We start from the raw sequence: 20121 nt of genomic DNA on the forward strand, positions 1-20121 counted from the left end.
GCCCGGAGTACAGGAGAAGAGAAACAGGGCGAAGGGACCAAAAGCCGGAAAGGACTGGCCGATGTTATCGGTGTGGTTATGACTATCCCCATACAGACACCTGTCCGGCTATGGGTCAGCGATGCAGGAAATGTGGGCGATCCAAAGAAAGGCGAGGTGGGACAACGAGATCGTCCCGCTCTGATACAAGGAAACATCACATTAGAGCTGTTCAAGGAGAGCCCAGGTGGTCCCCAGGTTCATCACATTCCAGCCGGGAATCACGCAGGTCACGTTGGGGACGCAGATCCCCATCTCGGGACTCGAGATCATCTTCCTCCAAAGACTCGACCTACACTGTGGAACAATTGAACCTGATTGCGGACCCTGATCAACTAAAAAAGTATCCATGTCTAGATATTAGACTGGGGAATCACGACACCAAATTTATATGGGATAGCGGAGCCTCGCTGAACTATATTTCAGTTACGGAACACGAGGAAATGGTCCCGAAACCCCCAGCTAACTTTTGCACCAGTCCGTGTCTTTACGTGGATGTCCAAAAAACCGCTCCCCTGTCTGGGTAAATTCCACACAACTCTCACCCATGACGACATCACTGTACCGGCGGTCATACATGTCATCAAGGGGCCTGACGCCGACTGCCTACTTAGCCTCCCCACTGCGGAGCGTCTTCTTCTGGTGGAAGTCTTATTCACTGTAAACGACAATAAGAACTGTGTCAGCAAGTTTCCCAAATTACCTCCCAAACCGGGGAAGGCGGAGAACCCGGCTGACTACATGCCCTGCCACCCTCTACCGTCGTCAGAATCCAGACCATTGATTGCTGAGGAGTATCTCTGTCAGTCAACCAGCAAAAGCAATCCACCGGCACCATTACAAATGACCACCCTACCCAGTGGAGTGTGGCAAGAAGTTGCCATGGACTTCTATGGACCGCTGCAGTCTGGAAAGTATGTAGTTGCCATAATCGACGAATATTCACGATTTCCCATCGCTCAAATAATATCGTCCACAAGCGCCTCCTGCACTCTCAAAGTGCTATATGAGACATTTGCAACATGGGGTGTTCCCAAGGAAGTCAAAACAGACAATGAGCCCCCATTCAATGGACACGAATTCAGTGCTTTTGCGAAACACATGGACTTTGAGCACAGAAAGGTCACACCACTCTGGCCACAAGCGAATGGCACCATTGAGAGATTTATGGCTACGATTAAAAAGACATTTCAGCAAGCCACTGCTGAGAAGAGAGAACTGCAGGCAGCTCTGAATGAGGTCCTAAGAGCCTACAGGACAACTCCCCACTCAACCACCGGACAATGCCCTGCGACCCTCATGCTAGGGCGGCCAGTGAGAAATCGTAGCCCGACAGAGGAAGGTGCTCTGCAAGCGGTATCACCAAAGTACATGCACCAGGAAATAGCTGTGACTGACAAGCATAACAAGGACAGACTGCAATCGCATGCCGATGCCAAAAGGAGGGCGAGGTCTCCATCCTTGCACGAAGGGGATCATGTCTTCGTTAGGCAGGAGCAGCAGAGAAAGACTGATTCCCGATTCCGTGACGAGCCATTATTAATTACCCAGCAGAAGGGCACGATGCTGACGGCGGAATCTGAACACTGCAGAATTACCAGGAACATATCCCACTTTAAGAGGTGTCCGCGAGACATGAAAGGACCTGGGGTGGACCCGACTGACACTCCCGCACCTGAAGAACCTGATCCTAGTGATACAGGGGGCAGAGGTCAGCAGAGTGAGTCCGTGCCGAGCGTGTCCACTGGGGACACGTCGTTACGGCCGCGTCGCGATACCCAGCCACCAAAGAGACTCATTGTAGAGATAGACTGAAGCACTGTTGTTTGTTTGTTTTATCAAGAAAAGGGGAGATGTAACGAAGTCAGCAGTCTAGTAGTTGGGGGGCGGAGCGAGTAGAGTGAGGGGAAGAGGAGGAGTCACTATAGGAAGAGGCAGTTAGTGTAGGGACAAGGCAGAGACAAGAGGCTGATGAATAAAGCTCCTGTTAAACCACCATAAGTGTCCGTGGTTCTTTGTAGCGTGATGCTACAGGAGGTATCCTACTAGACCAGTAGTTGTCTAACCAAATCTCTAAAGTGGAGGAGCCTAGCGCGCAACCAAGATGGCCGCGTAGGTGCGAGGCTCCCGAGGACCTCCGCGACCTCCTACGTTTATCCTGTCTTCATCCTGCATCGGTTGAGGGGACTGTGTCGGTGAGCCTGAGCCGAGGTGGTACCCGTTTCCCGTTCTCGAATCGGACCTCGGGTGCCGGAGTGAGCACCGATTGAAGTTTGCGGCCTCCTTCGCTCCTGACCCCGGACTCGCGTTTGGGGGCGACCCGGTGGCAAAGTGAACAACATCGGCGGGCTGGGCCTGGCGAGTCACGTACCCCGCACTTTCACTTTCACTTTCGCGCCCCCTTGCCGTCTTTGCAAGTGGGATTGCGGCGCTCTTGGTGTTGGGGTGGCCTCGCTGGGTGACCCAGCCTGCCTGCCTGCTTTGGCCCGCTCTGCCGTCCTGGGGTGACCCCCCCGGACTCCGTGGCCTTGATTGCTTGCCCTTTACTGCGTGGCTGGTGAGGGGGTGAGACCCGCGACGATGGCCACGAAACAAGATGGCGATCGGTCGAAGGCCAAGTCGACCCGGCGTGGCACCGCACATCAGGCCAACATCATGGACCGCTACACCCTCCCGAAGGGATCTCCCAGTGGACCGCACAAGTCCTCTGAGTGCCCTCCGGATGCCCCGGATTTGGCCACAGAGTTGACTCTGCAAGACGTCATGGGCGCCATTGCTGAGATGAAGGCCTCGGTGGGCCAGCAGTTTGACACCTTAGCCCACAAAATCGACGCGATCCTAGTGGATGTCAACCTGGTGAGGGCTGATCTCTCCAAAACCAACGACCGGGTCGATTCTTTGGCCCACACCGCGTCGGGCCTCACGACTGAGGTGGCGGCCCTCCAAACGGAGGTGCGCCGACTTCGTCAGGCGAGTGTGCTTATGGATCGGCGCCTCGAGGATTCCGAGAGTCGGGCCCGGAGGAATAACATCCGCATCATCGGAGTACCCGAGGGACGGGAGGAAGCGGCGGCGGATCTTTTTGTGGAGGACCTGATCGTTACCCATCTCCAGCCTAGGGGACTGAGTAAATTCTTTGCAGTGGAGAGGGCCCACAGAGTTCCCGGGGGAAGGCCGAAGGTCGGAGCCCCTCCGCGGCCTCTCATTGCCCGGATTTTTAACTTTCGGGACAGGGACGCGATCTTGCAAGCCTCCAGACTACAAGGGCCGATGAAGCTGGAAAATATGGAGGTGAACTTTTATCCCGATTTCACTCAAGCTGTCCAGAAACAGAGACTGAGTTTCCTGGGTGTTAAGCGCCGGCTCCGGGACATGAACTTAAAATACGCCATGCTCTTCCCGGCCAAGCTGCGGGTAGAGGTGGATGGTCGCACGCACTTTTTTGATCGTCCCGAGGCGGCCGGGGACTGGCTGGACACTCTGTCTGGGGGTAGTGCTCGGGACGGTGGGGGGGGGCGGCGGGAGGAGACGGCCCACTGGATCGGGACTGAGGGGTGGATATTGGACCTCACTCTGGACGATTATGATGCCACTTTCGACCAAAGCTTCTGTCTTTGTTCTTTCCCCTCTTTTGGAGGTTGTGTGGGGTCTAGAAGGGGTGCTCTTTCCTCCTCTAGGGGGTCTAGTTAGTTTCACTATATAGGGGCGACAGGCACACTGCAAGTTGGGGGGGCTGTCTGGGATCATGCAGGGGTGCAGGGAGGGGGGAGTTTTGTTGAGGTGGGTGGGTTGGGGTGGGGTGTTGTTCGTTTCTACCACAAGGCAAAAACATCGTTGTATTATTTCTAAAGTGCTCTCTGGGGGACGTGTGATGGCTTCTGTTTATGATGGGGGGTAGGGGACTGAGCTTGTTGTCCTGGAATGTTAATGGATTGGGGGACAGGATAAAACGAGGTGTGGTCCTGCAGTTCTTGAAGCGAATCTCGCCCGATATAGTTTTTCTGCAGGAGACACACCTCATTGGCAACTCCTTTTGTGCCATGAATAGACGGGGCTACCGCCTTGTGGCCCATTCGGGCTTCACGTCTGGTTCAAGGGGTGTGGGCATTATGGTTAAGAACTCGCTCCCGTTGGAGATTGATGAGGTGCACCATGACGACAGGGGACGTTACACGGTTTTGGTGGGTAGAATGGAGGGCAGAGTGGTCGTTTTTGTGTCTGTCTATGTCCCGCCGGGGCTGCAGACGACCACCTTTGCGGATCTGGGGCGCCTTCTCCTTGGCCTTCCGGAGGGGTTTCTAGTGGTGGGGGGGGACTTTAATGCTGTGGTTTCCGGAACTGTGGATCGTCACCCCCCTAGGGATCTCCCCCGTGCCCAGGCCTGGTTGTCTGGCCTCTTGGATACCTTGGGGCTGGTGGATTGTTGGCGTTTGAAACATCCCACGCAGCTGCAGTACACCTTCCATTCCGGGGCTCATGGTAGTCTCTCACGGCTAGATTATGTCCTGGTTCCGGCGGCACACGTTGGGAGGATAGGGGAGGTGCGCCATTTGGCACGGGGTATTTCGGACCACTCTCCACTCTTGTTGCACTTTGATATTCTTTCGAGGGGAGAGGGTAGGGTGGTCCCGATTAATCCCTGGTACCTGCGTGACCCCACCATTCGCGCAGAGCTGGTTAAATCCCTTAAGCGTTACTTTGACGAGAATGTGGGGTCTGTGTCATCAGCGATCTCATTGTGGGAGGCGTTCAAGACGGTACTCAGGGGAGAGGCCTTGTCCCTTATTTCCCATTCCCGGAGGCGCGAGCGGGAGGAGGTGACTCGTATTGAAGCGGAGATAACCGAGTTGGAGGGTGATCTAGAATATGGGGTGACGGATGACAAATTACATGTTCTTCGACTCAAGCAATCGGCTTATAAGGCCCTCGTCACGGAGGCGGCCAGGGGCCTCAGTAGAGAGCAACAGGGGAGATTGTATGATGTGGGTGATAAGGCTGGTAAATTGATTGCATGGTTGGACAAAAAGGAGAGAGCGAGTCGAGTTGTCCCGTTGATTGAGAAACAGAATGGTGTCTGTGTCACTGAACCAGAAGAAATTGTCGCCTGCTTTGCAGACTATTTCCGTGGGGTGTATTCCCCGGTGTCCTCCCGCTCTGAAGAGGATTCCCACGCCCTGCTCAGGGATATCGCGCTGCCTTCCCTTTCGGAGGAGGACAGAGTGTCGTTGGACACTGCTCCAACTTCCGAAGAAATTGCCCTCGCCATACGATCGGTCGCTTCCGGCAAGGCCATGGGCCCTAATGGTCTTCCCATCGAGTTGTATAAGTTGCGACCGGATACGCTGGCGCCACATCTCCGCGCTATGTTCCTCGCGGCCCACTCGGCGGGTTCCCTCCCGCTAGACCAGCGTCTAGCTACTATCGTGGTTATCCATACGGAGGGGAGGCCACGGGACCGGGTCACATCCTATCGGCCTATTTCGTTATTGAATGCAGAGCCCAAAATCCTCGCCAAGGTGTTGGCCAATCGGCTGGTCGGCGTAGTGTGTGACTTGATTTACCAGGATCAGTCCGGCTTCATCCCTCATCGCAATACAGCGCTTAACCTGCGGCGTTTGCATGGGGTGCTTGCACGTGTCCCGTTCATACGAGAGCCGGCCATCTTGGCGTCCTTGGACGCCACTATGGCGTTTGACACGCTTGAATGGCCCTATATTTGGGCGACGCTCGCGAAGTTTGGGTTTGGCCCAGGATTCATCAGTTGGGTAAAATTGTTGTACTCGGGTCCGCTGGCGCAGGTCGTGGTCAACGGTAGAGTGTCGGCCTCGTTCGAGCTGGGCAGGGGCACGCGGCAGGGCTGCCCGTTATCACCGCTCCTTTTCGCGCTCGCTTTGGAGCCCCTGGCGGAGTGGCTGCAGTGGGAACCTTCTATTCGTGGTCTCCGCTGGACCCCCGAGTATGAGGACCGCGTATCTCTATATGCTGACGATATCCTCCTGTACCTGGCTTCCCCACGTAAATCACTGATAGTGCTGGTTGATGTATTGCATTCATTTGGCCTTAACTCCGGCCTTATCATCAACTGGGCTAAATCGTGCGTCTATGTTCTCTCTGGGGAGGACCCTATCCTTCCGCGGGGCTGTCCTATCCAGATCGCCCCGCAGGGATTTCGGTACCTAGGTGTCTTCATTACCCTGGACGCGGAGGCCCGATATAGTCAGAACTTGCTCCCCCCCCTCCAGCGCCTGAAGGAGGATGTTGCGCGTTGGAGGCGCTTGCCGCTCTCACCGCTCGGCCGGGCGGCATTGTTTAAGATGATGTCGCTGCCACGTTTCCTGTACGCTCTGCAGAACACAATGGACGTCGTCCCGGCGCGCTACTTTCGCGAGGTGGAGAGTTTGCAGCGCCGCCTGCTCTGGGAGGGTAGACCGCGTATCGCCTTGGCGAAGCTGACGCTCCCGTGGTATGACGGGGGGATCGCCCTCCCGGATATCAAACGGTATTATTGGGCCTCCCAGCTGGCTGCGATTAATCACGGCCTGTACGGGCCCGCTCTAAACCCGGCTTTTGAAATGGATAAGATTTTACTGCCGGGTGGTGATTATAACCGAGCGCTGTACTCCGGCTCGCTTGACGCACGTTTGACGGGCCCCACTCGTGTCATGGTACGAGTGTGGCACGCGGCTAATGTGGCTCTGGGGTGGAAAGGTCGTCTGACCCGGGCGTCGCCACTATACGCATCTGAGCAGTTGGGCTCCCAGTGGACCTCGAAGGGCTTTGAAAAGTGGGACATGATAGGCATCAGCAGGGTGGGTGATCTCTGGACGAGGGGGGGATTCAAAACGTTCGAGATGCTACGGACAGAATTCCAGTTGCAGGACAGGGAGTACTTTCGGTATATGCAGATCCATCATGCGCTATGCTCCGTATTCCCGGACGTTGCCTCCATCCCGGAGTATTCCCCTCTGGAGGATAGAGTGGTAGATGGACATGTACCGGACAGCACGATTTCATTGATCTATAAAAAACTTATCAATGACCGCCCGGGACTGCTGACTAACCTTCGTGAGGCATGGGTGGCCGATGGATTGGAGCTGGATGACGAGGACTGGGTATCGGCGGTGGCCTCCCCGAAAGAGGTGGCCATACCGGCCCGCCTTCGCTTCGTCCAGCTCAAGGTACTCCATAGGGTCTATGTCACAGGGCCAAGGCTACTGCGTATGGGATATGCTGTGGACGGGCTGTGTAAGCGTGGGTGTGGTTCTTTGGGGACCTTTTTCCATATTCTGTGGGAATGCCCGAAGGTGGAGCGATTCTGGCGTGGTGTGCATGAGGTCCTGCGGGTGGTTACGCGTGTGTCGCTGCTGCCCGAAGCGAGGAGATGACTGTTGAACGTGTGGGAGCCAACCGATTATTCGGTACCACAGACGCGGTGGGTGACTCTGGGATATATGGTGGCCAAACGCGACATAGCTCAACTGTGGGGTTCCCAGAGGTCCCCGACTGTCTCGGCATGGAAGGACAACATGGATTGGTGCATGTTTCGGGAAAAAGTGGTGTATGTTGCGAGAGGTAAGCCTGGGACGTGGGTGAACGTATGGGGCCCCTGGAACGCCTACCGCGGGGGAATCTGTACCCCGCCGTTATCGCCCGATCCGTCACCGGCCCCATCCCCTTAGCCAGTCTATCTCCCCGGTCCCGGGCACTGAGTCCACCTAATCCCAGTCTTGCCCTTTTTCCCCCCTTGCTACTCCTATGGATTGGTAGGGTCCCCCCCGCTAGGGGAGCACATGCTGCTGTTTCCGATTGTGGGTTGCCTTGTGGATTTGTTTTTGTGTTGTTATTTATATTAAAATGAAACCGTTATGTGTGCTCGGATGGTGTGGCTACCACCGCTTTTACCTCCTGTGCATTTCCCTTCGCCGCAGCATGGGCGCTATTGTTTGTATCCAATGCTTCTCTTGCTTGCTAGCGGCCGGCCTGAAGGTTGTAGGCCCATCTCTGTATATTTTTTGAATTTTGTAATAAACGGTTTCAAAAAAAAAAAAAAAAAAAAAAAAAAAAATCTCTAAAGTGGAACCAAAGAGAAGAATTTCAGTCTTGTCTGAGTTACATTTGAGATTGCTTCCTCTTATCCACTCTAAGGATTTTTCATGCAGGCTTGAGGCCATCTTATCTTTATCAACTTCGAGGTTCAGCTGCATATCATCTACATATGAGATGACCTTAATGCTGAATGCCTCGACAACGGGTGCCAAAGGAGCCATATAGATGTTAAATAAAGTTGGGCTTAACAAGGAGCAGTGCAATACCTCATAATTTAAAGGCTTACTTCCAAGGGAAAAGGTAGTGATCTGTATCCTCCATAAAAGATTAGATCCAGCACAACACTCTTCTGTCAATGTCTGCCATCATTTCCACTAGTATAGTTTGGGAGTGCATATCTAATGCCGCAGAAAGGTCTAATAATATAAGGGCAGCATCCCTACTTTGATCAAGAGCACATTTGATTGACTCCGACACTTCCAAAAGGACAGTCTCCGTGCTTTGTCGGGGGTCTAAAACCAGACTGGCTGGGATGTAAACGGCCAACCTTTTCAAAATAGTCAGAAAGATGTGAATTATTAAATAAACATTTTGGACGCTGTAGGCAGAAGGGATTGGCCTACTGATAGCCGAAATAGTGGGGTCGGCTGCAGATTTTTTGGAGGAGAGGGATCTCCTTATACTGTTTCCAGGAATGTGGCACCATGGCAGAATCGAAGGATAGATTAAAAATCATATTAAAGAAAGGACTGATTGCTCCAACTTCCATACCTAACGCAGAGGGAGAGCATGGCCACCAGAGGATTTGGATTTACAATTAAGGATCTCCTGCTTGGACCTGTCTTATGTCAAATTATTTGCCCATCTATTGTTTAATTTGGAATATAATGCTATGAAAATAAAAAAACTAATGAGGGGTTTCCATGTTTTTTGTTTATTTACCAGGGCAATACTAGTTAAAGGTTTCAGGATGTGTTTCCACAAGTACCTAACGACAACGCCTAGCATGGCTTTCATATTGTTTCTTGCATCAGAATATGCATGATTACCAAATCTTGTGGATAAAGAAAGTTGAAGGTGTAAAGTTTTGTTTTGCTACCTTGAACTTTGAAATTCAGGCTCGTACTTATGTAGCCTCTGCTACATGGCTGCCAAATAACGGTTTCCAGTCTCTCTTCTAGTGTGTCCAGAAAGGAGATGATCCTACTGCTTTGCTTGGCGCTCCTAATGTTTTATATCAGAAGCCTAATGTCATCTACTTTGTGCCTCCTCCACTGCCACTGTTGCTATTTTGGCTGTTAGATGTCATTTGTGGCTGAAACTTTGTAAATTAGAGGAAGGTCAACTTGCTGTTATTAAGCATTTGCCATTTCTTGGTCCCAAGTTCTTTGGCTCTGAACTAAATGAGCCAGTTCAAAAGACAGTAGAGGTAAATCTACTATAATGGATATTATTAGTCCATTGAAGATCTTTTTTTTGCCAAGGTTCACTATGCAAGATTTACAAGAAGTTGTACATTTCTTTCGTAGCCGGAGGTGCGCTTACTAATAAAGACTTATCTCTCTAGCCTCACCAGCAACGTCCTAAAGCATGACCAAACCCTACTCAGCAGAAATTTACTGGGCAGACTTATTCTGCTCTTCTCAAAGTCTTGAATGGCATTAGTTCCAGATAGTTGGATATTCGATATTAGCGATATTAGTTACCGCTTACTCCTCTACCCATGGTGACTGAACACAGACAGGCTCTCTTGACTGGAATTACCTTTCTCCTAACAAAAGGGGCCATCACTGCAGTAATTTAGAATAAGTGGGGTCAATGAGTAAACTCTGTACGTTTCCATGATCCATACCCTGGGGACCTTCAGTTCAATAAATCACTTAGACATGCATGAGACATTCAAGGTGATTGTGCTTCAGGTGGTGATTCCTCTGATATCCCCGGGGACCTTCTTGGTGACAATGGGCCTTCTGTATGCATACGTCCATACATCACAGTCAATGCTTCCTATGATTTGCAGTGGGATCCAACCAGCACTAGTTCCATGTACTGGCTTTTAGTTTATCTTCAGCTCCCAGGGTCTTCACAACGGTATTAGTGCCTGTTGTGCCTTTGCTCCAGTTGAAAAGGATTAAAATCTTTATGTATTTAGATGATTGGCTAATTTCTCCTCCCTTTTTCTGAGGTGCCGGGCAAAGATGTATGTAGTCAAATGAAGGATCTAGATTTCCTACTAAATGTGGATAAATCTTGTTTAATCCCAGCACAGGAGAGACATTTTAAAAGAAGTATATTCAGAACATACTTGGAGACTGTGGGGCATATTTACAAGCCCCTTACTCCACTTTTGCGTCACTTTTAACATGGGAAAAGTGACTCAAAAGTGGCGCAAGGAGCTTGTAAATATGCCCCTAAGTTCTTAACATAAGGAAGAGGGATGCACCACTAGACATTCTAAAGGACCTCTTGTCATCTGGAGCTTCTCCCGTCTGAGAGGGGCTGAAAGTCCAGGGATACATGGAAGTCATAGCTATGGTGGATACTTGGGCTCGCCACCATTTGATGCTACACCATCTTCTATCTTATTAGAATTTAGAGTCTGTTTATTACGAGGCACTAATGACAGTGTTTCAATAAGTAATAACAGCCTAAAGTGATGGTTGTTTAGCAAATACCCTCAAAAGGAGGTTCCTCTAGTATCTCTGGTTCCAATGGCACGCACAATGGATAATAGTCACTTTAGGTGGTGAACCACAGTGTAGGGTCTACCACTACAGGGTCTGTGGCCAGTCACAAAATATTGTCATTCCTCAAACTGGAGGGAACTGATACCCATCTTTAAGGGCCTTCTAGTGTTCGCTCCTCAGTTATGAGGGAAAGCTGCCCTAGTGTCCACCACAAAAGGGTTGGAAAGGTGTATTTAAACCTTTGAGAGAGCATTTAGAACATCCTACCTTCTAGGATGAGATAATGATAATCAGTTCAAGTCACAAATTAAGACTATTTAATACTAAGGTTCTGCTTGATTTGTGCCTCAAGTTTGTTTCTAGCATCGGGGCGCCCTGTGGTAAAGCTGAGCGCACTATACGTTTGACTTAATTGAGAATGCCATAGCACACCAGTTTAACATTAATTTTCCTTTGTCAACAGCTTATATTGTATCAAAGAAGCATTCGCTTTGTCTATAAAAGAGGTGGGCTCTTCCATGATTGGATCTATCTGATCCTTAACAATGCCCTTCTTCCTATATTTTACATGGGATTGGAAAGTGCACAGGCATGCGGGTAGGCTGCCCTGTTCTTCCCAGGTTCTCAGGGGCTTCTGTATGCCTTCCCTCCCATACCTCTGCTCTCAAGAGTGTCGGAAAAGATAAATCGGGATGCAGTGAGATTGACCTTGATTGCACCATTTTGGCCACATTGTCAATAGCGGTAAACCCCCCTGGCGACTTTCATATTACTTTATTACTCTGAGGCCTAATGTTCTTTTTCTTTACACCCTCAACTGTCTTCGCCTCACCAACTTGAGGTTGAAAGGGTGGGGTTACAGAGAATTGCCGCTATATACAAGTAGCTCTCTCTATTTAGGACTCCAGACCTCCCTCTGCAATCACCAGTTATGAAAAATATTTCTCTAATTTTGTGTCCAGGAGTAAGAAGTATTATCTTCCCGTCTGTTTTTGTGACACTTTTGGATTTCTTGAAGGATGGGCTTTAAAGGTTTTGGGCCAGATTTAAGGCCCGTTTTTTTCATGCTCAAACGGGTTTGCGACCGTTTGCACATGCAAAAACCTACAGGGCCATGTACAAAGCCTATTTAGCGAGTCACAATTAGGAAGGAGCATTCCCTTCCTAATAGCGACTCACAAGCCATGTAAGAATGTTTTGCGACCGCAAAACACTCGCAATTTACTGCCCTCTTCAAGAGGGTGGTAATGCAATCACCAAAGTTGCAAATGCTGGGGAAAATATTTTTTAGGGTCAGGCAGTGGTCCTAGGGACCACTACCTGCCCTTCAAATATTAAACGAAAACATTTCATTTTTTTTTAATGCGTCCCTTTTTCCTTTAAGAAAAAGGGGCTGCATTAAAAAAAACAGCTTTATTGAAAAGCAGTCCCAGACAAGGAGGTCTGCTGAGCCCAGCAGGCCACCATCCCTGGGAGGGCCAGCCATTCCCAATGGGATAGCAAATTGCGAGTGCCTCATTAATATCAATGAGGCTCGCATTTTGCGAACCCATTGGGAATCGCAATGCGTGTCACAGACACTGTAGTAGATACCAATTTGCGAGTCGCAATTTGCGAGTCCCTATTGCGATGCAATTTGCGAGTCGCAAATTACTTTGTCGTACATCTGGCCCTTCAACTCCTTTTTCCTTGAGTGCTTAATAGAGACTTTCTGTAGTTTCAGGAATTAATAGGGTCCTGAGTTAGAATTTGTCCTGAGTTAGAATTTGGCCTGGAATATCCCTTTGATTTTAACATGTTTATAGCACATCTTGTCAGTAGCTTCCTCAGGCCTGTAATTCATTTGCCCATAGGCATCGAATGGGTGGTCTTGATGTTCACTACTGTTGAATCAATTGAATGAGAGCATTGACACTGCTGACTGAAGTCTTCGTGTCATTTATTTGGTATAGCAGGACCAATTTAGTGCCTCGTACATTGAAAGCCTAGCTAAAGAGAATCATTGATAGAATGATCGATGTGGGTCTGGAATTGCATGGCTGAAGCTTTGTCTATATCTCTGAAAGTAAGTTTTGAAAGGAGTCAGAAACTGGAAAAATATGAGTGGTAAAGATTGGGTTCAATATACTGTATGTTTAATTTCACAAAACTCTGAAAGAGTTTCAAGAGTTGACTGGTGATAATGGGTATGGCCAGATGTAGGCTCCAGTGGATTTTTAGGTAGTGCTGACTCAAAGGACCCTCATTGATGAGGCCAACAAAGCCCAAATATGTCCAGAATTTCTTGTGCTCTCATTTAGAGTGGACATGACCTAAACGTTTTGGGCTGGAATATCCCTTTGATTTTAACATGTTTAGCCTCTATATGTGATGGCACTGAGCAGAACCACTAGCATAGAATACTGGCCAGAGAAATTACATGATTAACATTAATTTGAACACGCCATCCTTTGCCACCATACTAGCTGTAAAGAAATCTCTGATAATCAGTAATACTGTCCAAGATAAAAACAGAAACAAAAACAGAAACAATTTGGAAGCATTTCAAGAGTAAAACAGATTTGACGAATACATACCAGGGACAATCATCGTTGTTATTAATTCTGGAGTTTCTAGAAAGTCAACATTACTCCTCTGGAATGTCTTGCTGTAATTAGTCTGAAGATGGCTGTGTGGACAAATTACTAAGTTAATTTTTAAGAACTGTGGATGTAGACAAAACACCACCTTGGCATTATGTTAAACATAGCTACAAATACCCTTAAGCTTGAAGCAGAATGCATGCAAATTAAAGGTTTCAATTATTTGGTATTTGCACCCTATCTGACTTACTTTTATTGCCTTTTTCAACAACAAAAACATGTTACTTACGGCTAGAATTAAAAAAATAAATCACAAAAACTTTTTGGGTTGACTGGAGGGTGAGCCCAGGTCATGCAGAAACCACAATCCTTGTCAAGGTAAGGCACAACCAACCCCAAAACAATTTGTGCTTAATCCCGTGGTAACTTGGCACACAGAAGTCAGGCTCAACTCTGAGGCTATGTATAAAGTATTTGTGCAACAAACAAGCAGTAAGATAGTGTAAACACCACATAAAAAGAATACCACACCTGGTTAGAAAATAGATCTTAATTTAATAAATAAAACAAGACCAAAAGGACAAAAATCCAATCAGTAGAACAGGAGAAATTAAATGTAAAACTTTTTAAGGAAAAAAGCACCAAAAGGTTTAAAGCACCAACTGAATATCTGGTCGAGCAAGCCCGGGATAAAATGACAAGTTCATGCTGACCGAAATGGAGTGAGGGTCCGCTACAGGGACCCAGTCAGGTCTGCTGAACAAGGTACTTTCAATCAGGGTTTGCGGAGCGTTTTGTGGACCCGTGTCGAAGATGCATCAAGCAGCCGTAGTGATGCATCGGTTCCGAGATGCGGCAAGGCTGCTAATGTCTTTGCCGTCGTCGAGGATCCCATTGACGTGACTTGCAATGCTGAATCCAGTGGCATGGATGGGGTGCGCAATCGTCTGATGTGCCTGTTTCGAAGAGCGATGATACGGAGTCCAGTGTCGTCATCAAGGCTGCAGTTGATGAGAGATGCAAGGGCCAGTGCAGAGGATGCGTCTTGCAATGGCGGTTCTGAACGGGTTTTGGTGGTGATGCAGGTCCTTGCGAATGGTTAAATCCACGTAGTAGCGGAGATGTGTCGGTTCTGCTCCGGGATGCGCCGCGCAGCAGAGGAGATGCATTGGTTCCGCTGGATCCACAGAGGCTGGTAAAGCACCTTAAGCCCTCTTCTAATGGTCCAGGACTGGGGGTGCACCACTTGGCTGGGTAAACTCACCGATGGCATAGTCCAGAGGCAGATGCAAGGTTGTTGGAAGCCTATTATATCCCTGAGGCTTCAGATCAGGAGGCTAGAAAACTAGCCCTTGGAGTCACTTTGGGTTCTGGGCTTAAGAGATGCAGGTATTTTCCTTTGCACCCAGGCAAGTAGGTAGCAGGCAGCATGCCAGCACAGCAAAGCAGAAGTCCAGCAGAGGGCAGTCCAGAAGAGTGGCAGTTGTTCAGCAGCACAGCAGTCCTTCCTGGCTGAGTATCCACAGGTCTAGAAGTATACTGAATTGTGCCATTGAAGTGGGGGAAAAAACTTCTAGAGATTTCCCTTTGAAGTCTCGAGTAATCCTGCCTTCCCTGTCCTAGCTCCAGAATAACTACAGTGGGTATGCAGCCCTTTGTGTGGGGGCAGGACGTAGCCTATTCAGGTGTTAGTGGGGCTGTGCTCAGCTCTTCCCTCCCATCCTGCCAGTGATGACCCAACCAAGCACACCTAAGCTCCCTATTGTATGTGTTGCTGTCTAGAAGGAATACACAAAGCTCAACTGTCAGCTACACCCAGTCAATGTGACCCAGGGACAGGCACTAAATGGCTAAGGCAGGAAAATGCAAGTTTCTAAAAGTGGCATTTTTAGAATTACAATTTCCGACTTGTGATTTGAGAGACACCAGCATTAAACTGGCTATCCCTTCCAACTGGAAGTTACACTTCTAAGATATAATAAAGCAACTCCAATGTTACTGTATGGGAGAGATTGGACTTGCAGTAGTGAAAAACAAATGTAAGAGTTTTTCACTACCCGGACATGTAAAACTTAAAACTACATGTCCTGCTTTTTAAATACATTGCACCCTGCTCTCTGGGCTATCCAGGGCCTACTTTAGGTGTGACTTATATGTAGTAAAACGGAAGGTTTGGGCTTGGCAAAAGGTTTACTTTCCCAGGTTGAAATGGCAGTTTAAAATGCACACACAGGCTGTGGAATGGCAGACGCAAGACATGTTTAAAGGGTGGCACTTTCAGTGCTGCAGGCCCACTAGTAGCATTTAATTTACAGGCACTGGGCACATGTAATGCCACCTTACTAGAGACTTACAAGTAAATTAAATATGCCAATTGGGTATAAGCCGATTCAACCAAATTTTAAGGATAGAGGACAAGCACTTTAGTACTGGCTAGCAGTGGTAAAGTGCACATTAAGTGTACAGAGTACTAAGGACAACAAAAACTAATTTAGCAAAACAAATGGAGGAGTGAAAGCAAAAGGTTTGGGGTTGACCCTGCAAAAAGGGCCAAGACCAACAGGCACAATGTGCAACAGATATTTCTTTTTTGTAACACCAATGTTGCCAGTTGATTGGCTAAGACAATGATTGCTGTAGCCTTTCTAAAACAATTTGCACCCCTTTTTTATTCCATAATAGTCTTATCAAAACAATTTTCACTTGCATCTGGTGTACTGCTGACTCCTGTAGTTCATCCCCACAGATGAATCAACATTGCTCTCGATGCTTACTCCTGCTACTTTCAGACTTTAATGCTTTCCTTTGTGTAAGGTCACCATATCATGGGTAGAGGTATTTCATCAAGACTCTCCTTCAATTCAGGGACCACCTTGGATTCAAAGTGATGTATTACAGTGAAACTAGCAGCCATATGTTGTTAGCTGTATCCAGATACACCCAAGTACTGGGGAAAATTCCCAAATTTGGGGCTGATTCACAAAAGCATTTATGAGTACAGGAAGTAGTACTACTGAAGTCCTCTTCTACTAACTCTTACATGCCTTCGTAAATTTGCCTTGAAATGTCCAACTCTGTGTTACTAAGTGCAAAGAGCATATAGTCCTTTCTATTTGACCTAATTGTATGTGAATATTCCTACAGTATTGCCATTGTATTCCCATTTTAGACTTTTTGGGGCTATCCACAAAGGCATGTAGGAGTTCGTAAAAAAGTACTACAAAAGTACTACTTTACATGCTGAAAAAAGCCTTTGTAAATAGACCGCTTTATGCACTTGGGCTTGCCATTTGCTGCAATCCGAACATCTCAGTAGTTGAGCTAATGTCAATGAGAGACCTTAATATAGAGGAGGAAGATTAACTCCTTTGGTTCTACTACTGAATATCAAGATCAACAATATTGTGATATAAGAATATTGAGGAGACAATATTGAGGGACAAAATATCAAAAGGTAAGTGCATATAGGCAATTCTGTAGTAGGGGATCTCTGTGTATAGTCATAATCTAGTGAATAGTCCCGCCCATGTGCGTGGACCCCGGAGCAATAAAAAAATAATCTCTAAAAGGTGACAAATCATGCAGACCTGCATACACCTTTAAGAGAGAATTTAATTTAAAGACAGATAATGCAGCCTATACCCACAGGCTACACTGTCCAGTACTTCAACTAGAATTCCACCAACATCCACAAACAGCCCTGCCTGTCTAGTTTTTCTCCACAAAGGAAAAAACCCTGCCTCTACCAGCAAAAGCCTCTGGAATGATAGAGAGGAAGGAGAGGACAGACAAGCCCCATAGGCTGCCATTATGTGGCTTGGAACAGGATACTGTGCCTTTATGAAAACTTTCCAGTTTTCCAGAACTTTCCCCAGTATCCCAGAATGCCCAGCAGGTCCCATTTACTTTCAGTTCTTTTTTCCGGCTCCTGCTAGCAGGACCCTGGAGCATTGAGCTCTCCCCTTTTCAAGGGTTTAATTGAGATTTTGGCAATTTTTGTCACTTTTTCTTGTGTTTAGTAGCTGGTACTGTCAACATGCCTGGCTTGTTCGACAAGTTCCCGGAATGTGGTCGTAAGAAGGCTAAAACTGATCCACACGAGGTGTGCATAGGTTGCCTTCCCCAGTCCCACGTGCCTGAAAGCTGTACCATCTGCCACTCGTTCTCTGCCAGGACCCTGAGGGACAGAATGAAGATCAGGCTTCAAGTTCTGGAGGAACGAAGACTGAAGGCACCAGGTGGGTCTGGAGGGGCTGATTTGGCCCATACTGAGGCCTCTGGGGGGCTCCCCAGGGGCAGGAAGACCAGTAAGCGCTCCCACTCCCCGTCGACGTCGAGGGCGTCGACGGCGACGTCGAGGAGGATGACCACCGTCTGTTCGCCGTCCCCCCAGGGCTCTGGGGAGAAGCGGCGTCGACGATCGCCGTCGAGGGACTTGAATAGGCCACCGTCGACTACATCGGCGTCATCGGCGACGACGCCGTCGTCGGCCCCGTCCAGCGGTCGTCGTCGAGATGGGACCCGGCGTCGGCATTCGCCGTCGAGGGATCGCAGCTCGCCGTCGATGAAGAGGAGAAGGAGATCGACGTCGAGACGTTTGAGGTCGCCGTCGAGGCGAAGGTCGCCGTCGAGGCGAAGGTCGCCGTCGAGGCGAAGGTCGCCGTCGAGGCACAGGTCGCCGTCGAGGCGAAGATCGACGCCGAGGAGAAGATCGGCGTCGAGGCACAGGGCGCCGTCGAGGCACAGGTCGCCATCGAGGCACAGGTCGCCGTCGAGGCACAGGTCGCCGTCGAGGCGCAGGTCGGCGTCGAGGCGACGATCGACGTCGAGGAGAAGATCGACGTCGAGGAGAAGATCGACGTCGAGGAAGAGAGAGTCACCGGGATCGGTGTACTCGGTGGTGTATACGCCGCCTCGGATGCCTCCGTCGCCTCCTCCTCTCCCACCGACGCCGCCTCCACCGCCACCACCACCACCTCCACCTCCACCTCCACCACCACCTCCACAAACACCTCCACCGCCGCCACCTCCACCACCGCCACCTCGGCCGCGGGCGCTGCCTCCGCCGCCCCAGCCTCTGTCACTGCCACGCACCCCTGTGGGGCCGCCGCCGGTTCCTCCGCGGTCGGTTTCCCTTCCACGGTACCCGACTCCGCCGCAGGGGACCCCGAAACCACGACGCCCACGGTCGCCTGGACCAGCGAGACCGGCGGACAGGCCGAAGCCGAAGAGGTCGCGCTCCCGCTCTCACAGGAGGAGAAGATCACGGAGCCGTGGACGGGCCTCGTCGGACTCAAGACGACGCCGTAGGAGGTATAGGTCCAGGTCGCGCACGCGCTCCTCGGACAGAGACCTTTCCCCGACGCTATCAGACTCCCCGGGGACGAGGGTGTCTCCGGTGGACGACTTGGTGTCTTTCCAAGAGGTGCTGTTGTGAGGGGCTGCAAAGTTGGGTATCACGGTGACGGTTCCAACACCCACGACGTCCGTGATATTCGAGACGCTTCATAAAAAACACCTGTCTCGCCCCCTACTGCCTTTGGTACCAGGACTGGTGGAACCCGCCTTGGAGCTGTTCCTTACTCCCGCGACGACGAAGGCCGCTCCTTCCAGGCTCATGAAAAAGTACAGGGCCCCGGAGTCGGATCCGTCATTTCTGAGAGTGGACCCGAAGCCGGATTCGGTGATCGTGACGGCGGCAAGAAAACAACATGCGACCGCCCCGGCCTCCACGGTTCCAGCCGACAAAGAAAGCCGCTGGCTGGATTCTGCGGGCAGGAAGGTGTGTGGCACCGCCGCCACCACCATGAAGGCGGCGAGTGCAGGGGCTTTGTTGGGCCGTTACGACCGGGCCCTGTGGGAGTCCCTGCAACAATATGCAGACCTCCTGCCACGGGACAAGAAGGAGGACTTCTTGGAGACGGTGCGCGAAGGCATGCTGGTGTCGAATCAAACGATCAGCGCAGCGGCGGACGTAGCTTTATTGGCCGCCCACGCCTACTGTCACGGCGTCCACCAGCGGCGCCATTCGTGGTTGCGCCTGACGTCCCTCAAGCCAGAGGCGCAGCAAAGAGTGGCCAACCTGCCCTTCTCGGGGGAAACCCTGTTCGGGAAGCATGCGGACGATGAGATGGCCCGCATGAAGGCTGAGGCGTAAACCCTGACGGCCGTCGGGTTGGAGAAGGCCGAGAAAAAGAAGCGCCCGTTCCAAAGGAGGTTCGGGTCGTCGGGCAGAGGACGAGGGCAGGGCTCGGGACAGCAGCAGCCACAACAGCAGCAAGCCCTTCCAGAAAACGCCAGAGGGGTAGAGGAGGCCAGCAGGCTACTACCACAACCAAGGGCCCGGCCGGGTCTCGGCCCTGAGCGGTTACTTCCCCCTCAACCGTTACCCACTCCAGTGAGGGGAAGCATTCAATTGTTTCCGGCAGAGTGGAGAAAAATTACTCAGGACAAGTGGGTGCTGAATATTGTTTGCAATGGATACAGTCTTCGGTTTATCAGCCCGCCTCCAGCGATTCCGCCGGTCAGCTCTCGATTCCAACTGAGAGAGCTCCAGGCGGAGGCAGACATCTTGTTGAGAAAAAAGGTGGTAGAAGAGGTACCTCTGTCTCAAAGGGGAAGAGGTCTGTACTCTCGGTTCTTCCTCGTTCGCAAGAAGGACAAGAACGAGTTCAGGCCCATTCTGGATTTGAGGCAGGCAAACAAATGGATTCGCAGAGAGAAGTTCTGCATGCTTTCGTTGCACCAGATTTACCCTCAGCTGCAAC

General features: G+C 50.2%; 1 protein-coding gene across 1 annotated transcript in view; it reads right to left on the minus strand.

Annotated features, from left to right (window-relative positions):
• NECAB1 (N-terminal EF-hand calcium binding protein 1) overlaps positions 1–20121 on the minus strand; it is a 1647431-nt gene that overhangs the window by 6940 nt on the left and 1620370 nt on the right. The window contains exon 12 of the mRNA XM_085605303.1: positions 13349–13440. Within this exon, the coding sequence (XP_085461429.1) occupies positions 13349–13440 (92 nt within the window). The remainder of the gene's footprint in view (positions 1–13348; positions 13441–20121) is intronic.

Source organism: Triturus cristatus, chromosome 5_1 (assembly GCF_964204655.1).
Source record: "Triturus cristatus chromosome 5_1, aTriCri1.1, whole genome shotgun sequence".
Classification (NCBI taxonomy): Eukaryota; Metazoa; Chordata; class Amphibia; order Caudata; family Salamandridae; genus Triturus; species Triturus cristatus.